The following is an 11,120-nucleotide window of genomic DNA, read 5'->3' as shown; positions in this document are numbered from 1 at the left end:
GAAGACAAAGAGAAGCTGGTACAAAGCCCTCTTGAATTGATCTTCGGAGAAACAAGATCGCGATGCCAAATGTCATTAGAAGGTCCCACTTGGGCTGCACTGGCTGAGTTTAAAATTATTTTAGAGCTTATCGGTACAAGAGACCTGGTTCAAGAGTTCTTGGCCTTCAAGGTTTTTCCTACTTTAAAAGAATGGGAAATGCCGAAGCTAGAGGGGGAGAAGAAAGAAGGGGAACTTGTGCGGTTACCTTACTATTACAAATTTAAGAAATACTTTAAAACACCTTGCCAAGAGTGGCTGGACACAATTGAAATAATGTGCAATGAAATACTCGGTAATTACTCCAAAAAAGAAGATCAGTTGATGACTGCGGCCTTCGGTACCCACCCGAAGCGAAGACTGAATCGAGTGCTGGACGCCTTGGGTTTTGAATACCCTGATTACGAACAACTGAATAAAGGTGTCGAAGGCCGGAAAAGGAAAAGGGTAGCCGAAGCTTTAAATGAAGATGAGAAAGAACCACCAAAAGAGAAGAAAATTCCGAAGAAGAGAAAAGTATCATCTCCGAAGCGAAAAGTATCCGACGAAGAAGAGACTCCTACATCACGCTCTGCCACTGACGTGGAAGAGATTTTGAAGGTAATGACTGAATCCCTGCCTGTGAAGCTAAGTCCATTAGGGCCTCAACTGACGAAGTTTTTTCAGAAGGAAAAGGAGCCCGAAAAAACGAAGGAAACAACTAAAACAAAGAGACAAAGAATCATCGCAGTGACAGAAGTCATTGACAAGACACCACCGAGAGCCTCAGCTCGGAAGATACCAGCGGCTGAGGAAGTAACAAATATTGAAGTCGCACCTTCGGAGATCGCGGCTACCGAAGCTACCGCAACCGAAGATTTGAACTTGGAAACCACAATCGAACATATCGACAAAATACTGCTAAACATTGCCACAAAAGAAGCCACGACTGCCGCCGAGGAGACCATGGCCGCAGTGTCTGGGAAAGAAAAGGAAATCTCTGACGAAACTTCAGAGGACGAAGCCTTCATGTTTCAAAATTTAGTTGGACAAGAATTGTCAAAAACCGAAATAGAAGAGCTTAAAGAATATGCCAAATCTTGCGGATATAAACCAGGAGCACTCCTCTTCGGGGGTATTGACGATGAAAAATTTGACTGTATTCGGGATCAAACTGGGGCTAAGATTATCGGTACTCTATCAAAGAGTATCGGTTTTCCGAAGCTAGAAACGGATATTAGCCGCTACCGACGACAACATATCGTTGGTAGTTTATTCTATTCCAATTTCAAGGTGAACTATTTTTCCCTGGACTTTTATTGTTTTTAATAACGAAGACATTTCTAACGAAGGTTGTTTATGTGCAGAGTATGCTGTTGAGTAAAGCCTTGAAAATGCAGCAGGATCTGGAAGACAAAAAACACGAGGTTATAATTGAAAATTTAGAGAGCAAATTAAAAGAGCAATCAGATACTATTGAAAAGAAAAACTTCGAGCTTCAGACAACTGAAGGCTTATTGGCAGAAGGCGAAGCTAAAATAGCAGAATTGAATACGAAACTTCTCTGCCAATCTGAACAGTTTGAACAAGAAAAGCAAGAACTTAATGTGAAACTTGAAGCCGAAGTTCAACAAAATTCAGATTTGAAAAAATTATTGGCAAGCCTTCAAGACAAATGTTTGGAGTTTAGCAATAAATGTATTCAACGACTGAGAAAAATCTTCCACTCAGTCGGGGCTAGCATTGGGAAGTTCACCCCGTCAACTGAAGATTTACCAAAAACCTTCGAACATATTGAGGGTGAAATTGATGAGCTTGACGAAGTTATAGCCGGGCACGGTGACTTCAGTGCCTGGGTAGCTTCTCGGGGCACTGCTGCAGCTTTCCTGAAAGCTGGCTGCGACCATGGAAAAATTGTTAATAGGCCCAATTTCACTCTATCACCATCAATTTTAGATGATATTCCTGACCTCGCCCGAAGCATTTCTAATAGATTTGTAAAGATGATATGGACAAAAGGCGGGCGAGAAAAGGCTGGAGACGAAGCTCGGAGTCATCTTGAACCAGTAAGAAATCATACCTTGTGCTTACCATTTCCTTCAAACTTGGTTTTGACTCTCAACAACTTAATTCATGTAGGATGACGAAGCCGAGACCGATGCTTAGAGTACGACGCCAAAGCTGAGGCCCCATGATGATCAGTAGGAGTAGACTGTAGAAAAACTCAAGAAACTTTTGAAATAACTTTTGTAAATATGGCTAAACAGTTCTTAATGAACTTTGTTCATACCTTGTAATATGCTCTTACCCTTCCATTAATGTATGAGGTGCTTTGATGTGGACGAAATTATCTTTTTGAGACGAAGGCGAAAAAACACCTTCCCTTCTTTTCGTACACAGCGAAGCATAAAAAACAGCTTTTTCTTTTTGCCGAAGCTCTTCTTTTCGTACACAACGAAGTACAAAAGACAGTTTTTCCTTTTTGCCGAAGCAACCACTTATGCTATGACGATGGTTATCCTACATATGCCTGGATGAATGTTTATGAATGCAAATGTTATGATGTAATGTGGTGTGCAAATGAATGTCCAAACACATATCCGAAGCCATAATCACAACCGTTATTTCCTTAGAAAACAATCACATATCAGCGCTGACTTCTCGCTGTAAGCCTCCCTTAGGAGCTTCTTCGCCTTTTACTTCAGCGGAATCAGCGTTGACTTTTCGCTGTAAACCTCCCTTAGGAGCTTCTTCGCCTTTTACTTTCGGCGGTATCAGCGTTGACTTTTCGCTGTAAGCCTCCCTTAGGAGCTTCTTCGCCTTTTACTTTCGGCGGTATCAACGTTGACTTTTCGCTGTAAGCTCTGCATTCCCTTTGGAACGACTTTTGAGCAGAAAACTTACACTGCGCTCCCTTTGGAGCGACTTCTTTAGTAGCTTCGTCATGCTCCGCATCCCCTTAGGGACGGCTTTCGAGCTTCTTCCCTGTTTCTTTTCGGCACTCGATGGTGCGTTCTCAGTTTTTACATTTACATCTTTGGGGGATTCTGCTCTTATAGAGCTAAAAAAGGAAATTACATGTGATGGCCCCATTAAAAACCTTTCTCCCCCTTCAGAAAGGAAAAGGGTGCCATGAAAGAAAAATAAAAAATATAAAAAATTACATCGAGTTATACATAATATCGCCGAAGCTCATCCGCATTCCAAGATCTAGGAATGTCGTTGCGGTCCATATCCTTCAATCTGTATGAACCGGGTCTTGACGAAGATGCTACCAAAAAAGGTCCCTCCCATTTCAACTGCAACTTGCCCACTATATCTGGGTTAGCCACTCTCCGAAGCACCAAATGTCCTGGCTCAATATTCTTTAGCCGAACCTTTCTATCACGCCATTTGATTGTTTCGGCTTGATATTTATTGATGTTCTCCACAGCTTGAAGCCTGTTCCCTTCTATAGCATCTTTTTCCACAGAATGATCAGCTTCAGAATCTGATTCTGCCGAAGCTACTACTCTTATTGATCCAGTTTTAGCTTCCTCCGGAGTTATTGCTTCGTCACCAAACAATAATTTGAATGGAGTAAAGCCTGTTGACCTTGATGTTGTTGTGTTGTGGCTCCATACCACTTTGATTAATTGATCTGGCCACTTTCCCCTGGGTTGATTGAAGATTAACTTCATTATTCCTATCATTATGATGCCATTGGCTCTTTCAACAAGTCCATTTGACTCCGGATGCCTGACTGATGCAAAATGGATCTTCGTGCCAATTTGATCACAGAATTCTCTGAAAGCTTCGGAGTCGAATTGTGTTCCATTATCTACAGTGATGGCCTTTGGTACCCCGAAACGACAAACAATATTCTGCCAGAAAAACTTTTGAATGGTGGCCGAAGTTATCGTGGCTAAAGGCTTTGCCTCAATCCATTTAGAAAAATATTCCACAGCCACTACAACATATCTTAAGTTTCCTTGGGCTGGTGGTAACGGACCTAACAAGTCAAGGCCCCACCTTTGCAATGGCCATATGGGTTGTATCAGCTGAGTTAGAGACGAAGGTTGTTTTTGATCTCTTGCACATTTCTGACAACCTTCGCACTTTTGAACTAATTCCGCTGCATCCGAAGCTGCCTTCGACCAATAAAACCCTTGACGGAAAACTTTTCCAAGTAACGGCCTAGACCCAATGTGAGATCCACACAGGCCTACATGTATTTCTTTCATCAATTCTATGCCTTCGGCTCTAGATAAACACTTGAGTAATGGAGCACAAACTCCATGTTTGTACAACTCCCCTTCTATCATGACATATGGACGAGCTCTTGCCTCTATCCTCCTGTTAAAAGTTTCATCATCTGAAAGGAAGTTACCCTGAAGGTAAGAGATGATCTCAGTTCTCCAGTCTTCACTATAAACAGGAGATATATTGAGGACTGCTCTTTCAAGAAGTTCCACTGAAGGTGCCTTTATTGTTTCGAAGAACACATCCGAAGGTAAGGGCAGCCCCTGTGCTGCTGACTTAGCTAGCAAATCAGCATGCTCATTTTGTCCTCGAGGGATATTTTTGACAGAAAATCCTTCGAAGGAAGCTTCAATCCTTCGGACCGTGTCTAGATATTTTTCAAGCTTCGGATCTTTAGCCTTACAACTCTTGTCGATATGACCCGAAACAACCTGGGAATCAGTTTTAAGAATGGCCCTTCTGATTCCCATTGCTTTTAACTTCCGAAGACCCAAAAGCAGGGCTTCGTACTCAGTAATATTGTTTGTACAACTAAAATCGAGTCTTGCCGCATAACAAGTTTTAACTTTGGATGGTGAGACCAACACAGTGGCTGCTCCTGCTCCGAAGGTTCCCCAAGACCCATCGCAAAACACTGTCCATACTTCGGCATCTTTATTTGTTTCTTCATCCTGAGCCCCTGGCGTCTAGTCAGCAATGAAATCTGCCAACGCTTGAGACTGGATCGAAGATCTATGCACATAATCAATGCAAAATTCATTGAGCTCTGCAGCCCATTTTCCAATCCGTCCAGTAGCTTCTCTATTTCTCATAATATCCTTCAGCGGTTGCGAAGAAGGAACAACAATATTGTATGCTTGAAAGTAATGCCGAAGCTTCCTGGATGCCATCAAAACAGCATATAACACCTTCTCCAATTCTGTATAGTTTTTCTTCGATAAACTAAGAACCTCAGATACAAAATATACTGGGACCTGCTTCTTGACTTGGCCATCAAGCTTCTCCTGGACAAGTGCTGCACTTACCGCTGAGTGCGAAGCTGCCACATATAATAACAAAGGAGCCCCTGGTGTTGGTGGAGTTAATGTTGTTAAATCTATCAAATATTGCTTCAGTTCCTCGAAGGCTTTTTGTTGGCTTGGTCCCCATTGAAAGACTTCGGCTGATTTCAGCACTTCGAAGAATGGTAAATTTCTCTCTGCTGATCTGGATATGAATCTATTGAGAGATGCCAGCCTCCCCGTCAGTCTTTGGGCCCCCTTTTTTGTATTTGGTGGCTCCATTCGAAGTATAGCTTCAATTTTACTTGGATTAGCTTCAATTCCCTTTGTTGAAACCAAACATCCAAGAAATTTCCCCTTCTTTACTCCAAAGACACATTTTTCTGGATTCAGCTTCAGACCAGCTTGTCTAAAACTGGCGAAGGTCTCCTGCAAATCAGCAATGTGATTTTCTTGTTTCGTGCTTTTTACAATGATATCATCAACATAAGTTAGCACATTTCTTCCTATCTGAGACTGAAGAACCTTCGCAGTCATTCGGCTGAAACTTCCTCCAGCGTTCTTGAGCCCCTCGGGCATCCGAAGGTAACAATATGTTCCACTGGGGGTTATGAAACTGGTCTTCGGCTCATCCTCCTTTTTCATCCAAATTTGATGATAGCCTGAATAATAATCTAAAAGACTCATAAGCTCTGACGAAGCTGCTGCATCAACTAAGGAGTCTATCCTTGGCAATGGGTATTCGTCCTTCGGACAGGCCTTGTTGAGATCCGTAAAGTCGATACACATTCGCCATTTGCCATTGGCCTTTTTTACCATAACAGTGTTAGCTAGCCACTCTGGGTACTTTACTTCTCTGATAACTCCTGCAGTGAGGAGTCTTTTGACTTCGTTCCGAGCTCCTTCGGCCTTGTCTTCAGACATTTTCCGAAGCCTCTGCTTTCTGGGTCTAAAGGATGGGTCAACATTGAGCGAGTGTTCAATAACATCCCTGTTAACTCCGCAAAGATCATTGGCTGACCATGCAAAAACATCTTTGTTGTTGAACAAAAACCTTATCAAGGTTTTCTCCTATTCTTCGGATAATTGGAAGCCCAACAGCACCTTCTGCTCTGCTATGTCCTCACATAAGAGCATGGGCTTCGGCTGATCTGCCGAAGCTGCTTTCTCCCTTCTGAATTTGTACTGTTCACAAGCTTCAGCTCCATCTATATTATGGATTGCTTTTGAGTCGGTCCAGTTTCCCTCGGCCCTTCTGGCAGCTTCCTGACTTCCATGAATAGCAATGGGTCCTTGATCCGAAGGTATCTTCATGCAAAGGTAAGCAGGATGAAGAATTGCTTCGAAAGCATTGAGGGTGCCACGACCAATAATTGCATTGTAAGGGTATTCCATGTCAACAATGTCAAACACAACTTGCTCAGTTCTGGTGTTGTTGATGAAGCCGAAGGTCACTGGCATGGTGATTTTGCCCAGTGCTACAATCTGTCTTCCTCCGAAGCCACAGAGAGGGTGCGTAGCATCATGAATCTTATCTTCTGGCTCTTGCATTTGTCTGAAGGCCTTAGCAAATATAATATCAGCTGCACTGCCTGTATCAACCAAAACATTGTGGACCAGAAACCCTTTGATAACACAAGAAATAACCATAGCATCGTTATGAGGAAAATCCTTGAGCTGAAGGTCCTCTTGGGAGAAGGTGATTGGAATGTGGGACCATCTTGACTTGATGAAGGGTCCCTGCACTCCAACATGTTGTACCCTTCTCTGCGCCTCTTTCTTCTGCTTTTTGTTGGCTGGTTCTGAGCACGAACCACCTGTTATCGGGAGCACCAGCTTCGGGGCCGAAGCAGCTCCAACTTGATCGTTAATCGAAGCCATCAGCTCAAAAAGTGGAAGTGAGTTGACCGGAGGTGGGCGCCAATGTTGGGGACTTGTTCTCAAATGCTATGAATCAAGAACAAGGCAACATAAAATGTTAAATGTTAATGCCCTTCGTCCAACGAAGCATTATTCCCTTAAGGATTAATGAGCTTTGGACGAAGGTTAAAGACAATATGATTACGAAGGTTAAATCTTCGTAATTGAATTCTAATAGATTGAATAAAGTAATATAAAATATGAAGCGTCAAAGGTGAATAAATTATAAACGAACAACATTACTTTAATATTATATCTATTTAATATATTTAAGCATTGGGTACAGTAATACCTCTGCCTTGGCAAAAGGTTGATTCCCGAATGGTGCGATCACTATTACAGGAATGCGTGAACAGTAAAGGAATACTGTTCACTATTTATAGGCACAGGACACAGCCTGTGAGGAATTACAATCATGCCCCTCATAAGGGATTACAACAGCGACTCAAACATTTATGGACTAAAAGGTCATTCTACTTTTATGTCGGTTTGTAATTCCGAAGCTTCATGAAGAGGAACCTTCGGTCATCACATGCGGACAGCTTCAGCCGAAGCTATTTCTTCCTACCAGACCTTCGGCGACGAAGCATAGTCCCAACAGCAGGTAACATTATATTGTTCTAAGTTCGATTTATTGTATAGCTGATATGAGATGTGATTTATAACATCGGAATACACAACATGCGTGTTGTTTGCAGTTTGTAATACTGCACCATTGTCTCCAGCATTGTCGCTGTTTGAATTTTGTACAAAGCAATATAGCAAGAAAACCATGCATAGGGGACGGTTGAGAACGAGGAGGATTAAGACTTCTCGGCCACCGAAATTATTTTACCCTATCTTCGTGCTCTTGTTTGTAAAGGCTAAGGTATACATGTAATAATTCATGATGAAATGAGATGGAGTCAAATCTAGTGTTTAGAATGGATTGTCAAATCACACTTTTATGTCTGAACATTTCTAGATATTCTTTATATCTTTAACATTCTTCCTTTGATAAATCTCTCAAAAACAGGATTTATTAATGGAAGATGTAAAGATTAATTCATTTATGTTATCTTGTTTTTGGTTTCTCTCAGGAATCAAAAGCAAGTGGCCAACATCAATTGTGTTGTATATTTGTGAACTAAGGGAGAGTTCCAACCATCACTCAGAAGCATGACAACAGTGAGTCTGATAAGGAGACAACTTTGGAATTGGGAGGTGAGAAGGCACTTGAATCTGCACAAACACTGCTTAGCATCAGAACAAACTCAGATGACATGGACTCTGTCCTAAAATATACTTCTGCTGCAGTTGGAGTCCAAAATAGTTGAGCATTCTAAGATAGAAGGGATTCGATTGACATCTTGGCTTGTCATATTTGTGCGTTCAGTGATATGTTATTGTGTTAACTTTTGTACGAGAGGAGGTTTGGTGTTCGGCATTATGTGGAGCACTGGGGAACATTTGAGAAAGGAAACCATGACCACCGTACATATCCCCCAGACAGGCTAAGCAACAAGGAGACCAGATAACATTATAGTGTTCTAAGTTTTATTCGTTGCATAGCTGATATGAGATGTTATTTATAACATCGGAATACACGGCATGTGTGCTGTTTGTAGTTTGTAATACTGCACCATTCTCTCTAGCGTTGCTGCTGTTTGAACTATGTACAAAGCAATGGGGGTGATGTTGGAACGCAGCTGCTACTTCTGTGCCAATGCGAAGCTGGGAGCGGGCTCCAAGTCCTTCACCACATTCTTCACCGCGTTGAGGTCGATGTCGATCAGGTTCCCCGTCGCCGAAGATATGACGGTGCAGCTGCTCTTGCCCTCCACGTATGGCAGGAACAGCCTTGCCTTCTCTGCCGACGAGAACAACGCCACACTGGCGAGACAAGACCCAAATCAATTCATTGCATTGCACAAGCAACTACCAACTAGCTATGAACCGATGAATATGATATGACAAGTTTAGTTACCATGGCTTGTCGCGGGCGTTGGCGAGCTGCACGGCAGCGGTATTGGTCGCGACGACGCCGGCAGAGTCGTTGATGAGGCAGGTGAGCTTAATTGGAAGTCGGTCAGGTAATTAAGTGATGTTTCATATTCAAATTAAGGTTCCATTTCATTCTGGACTGGAGATTATCATGTATATGTACTAGTAGCGCCACCTACCTGGCCTGGGGTGGTGATGAACAGGATGCTTGTGTCGTCCCCCACCTCCTCCTCGATTTCATCTCTGTGCTTCTCATGAGGGATCACGAACAGAGGCTTGAGCCCCCTGTCGCCGGAGCTGCCAAAGCGACGACGAGCTAGGTCACACTCACCCTGTTCATGTCGATGCATGCCTAAATGACCATGATGAGCGATACAAGACACCTGATTTCCTTGGCTATCTGAGCCCAGTGCCCGAGGGGAAGAAGGCAGTCGTCGTCGCCTCTGGACTTCATGTTGGCGACGGAGTCAGAGGCGATGCCGTGGATGACGACGTACTTGCCCTTCTCCACGCCGGCGCGGCTATACTTGTCCTCCACGTACGCCCGTAGCTTCTTGGAGATGGACACCCGCAGCGGCTGTGTCGGCTGCTGGGGAACGTTCTTCGCCGGCCGGCCGATCCACTCCAGCATGTCTTTATACCTGGCACAGTTGCATACTCGCACGCAACGCAATTGAAAAACTAGCAAGCAAATCGTTGTGCAAATGGAGGGCTCTCACATGTGGTACCCGCCGTCGGCGAGGTTGTTAGTCGGCGCCTTGAACATCTCGTTGAGGAAGAGGCCCGCGCCGACGCTGTTGACGTTGGGGTAAACGTAGCCGACCTTGTCGCGCGCCGACGACATGAAAAGGAAGAGCGCGTGCCCGATCCCCGCCAGCCTCGTGGAGATGATCAGATCATAGTACCTATTCTGTCGGTTGCAATAACATGCATGACGAGATTTAGCTCATAAAACAGAGGAAATGTTCCATATGGAATAGCAGCACAAGTACGTACGTACCTTTAGGACGCCGAGCATGTGCGTGTATTCGGCGGGCTCCGGCCAGTCGTCGTCGGGGTCATAGACGTTAGCGTACCTGACGTTCTTGCACATCTCGTACACCTGCTTGCCCCTGGCCGACGCCACCACGTCCACCAGCACGCCGGGGTACCGGTCCTTGAGCATCTGCACGACGGGGAAGAAAAGCACGTTTTCGTACACGCCGCCCGACACGACGCAGCACGCGCGCCGCACGTCGCCGCGGACCTTGGAGGCGAGGCTGTCCAGCTCCGGGTTGTAGCCCTGCGGGAACCTCAGGAACCCGTACGGGTTCTCAGGGTCCTCGGGCGGCCGCGGGTCTTCCTCCTGCTTCCCGCCGGAGAACATGCCCTGGTAATCGAACTCCTCGTCGGGCCCATCGTCGAACGGGTCCAGCCACGGGTTCTTCTTTTTGGCAGACCATGCCGCCACGCTCCGGCGGTGGCCGGTGGAGGGGAGGAGGAGGTACCTGCAGCATTGCCGCGGCGGCGCGGGGGGCTTCGCTGGCGCCGTGGTGGCCATGGACGTCGACATGGTCGGCGTCTGCATGGCGCGCTAGCTTAGCTTCTTGGTGTTTGCCTATCTGATGAGCTGCTAGCTTTGGATATCGTTGCTGCTGTGCTTGTATCTGTGTATGTTCGTTTGGTTTTCATCTTTTTTTCTCTTCCGGTAAGGAAGGAGAGGTGGGAGATGGGGTTTTTGGATTTGGTGCTGGATGTGTGGACGGCGAGGGATAATAAAGTGCGTGCTGATGGTGCTGGCATACATCTGCCTTTTGGTTTATTGGGCTCTTTTCCCTTTTACGTATTTGCATATATTGATGGTCATTCGTGCACGTAGTTCGAAAACCGGGAGAAACCAGTCCATTTCCCGGGGCCCGGGCCCGGAACAAACTGTTTTAATCGATAAAACCAGAAACCAGCTAAGAAACACGGTTT

At 44.8% G+C, this 11,120-nt stretch overlaps 1 protein-coding gene across 1 annotated transcript; it reads right to left on the bottom strand.

The window, feature by feature from the left end:
• Positions 1 to 8,706: 8,706 nt before the first annotated feature.
• LOC100275158 (Photosynthetic NDH subunit of subcomplex B 1 chloroplastic) lies at positions 8,707 to 10,778 on the bottom strand. The gene is made up of 6 exons (NM_001149316.2): positions 10,165 to 10,778; positions 9,884 to 10,074; positions 9,548 to 9,805; positions 9,344 to 9,461; positions 9,148 to 9,233; positions 8,707 to 9,053 (listed from the first exon to the last, which is right to left on the bottom strand). Exons 1-6 carry the CDS (start codon positions 10,729 to 10,731, stop codon positions 8,873 to 8,875), a joined length of 1,401 nt encoding a protein of 466 aa, NP_001142788.1. The 5' UTR covers positions 10,732 to 10,778; the 3' UTR covers positions 8,707 to 8,872.
• Positions 10,779 to 11,120: the final 342 nt, after the last annotated feature.

This window comes from Zea mays, chromosome 10, assembly GCF_902167145.1.
Source record: "Zea mays cultivar B73 chromosome 10, Zm-B73-REFERENCE-NAM-5.0, whole genome shotgun sequence".
NCBI lineage: Eukaryota > Viridiplantae > Streptophyta > Magnoliopsida > Poales > Poaceae > Zea > Zea mays.
This window is presented reverse-complemented; position numbering and strand designations above follow the sequence as displayed.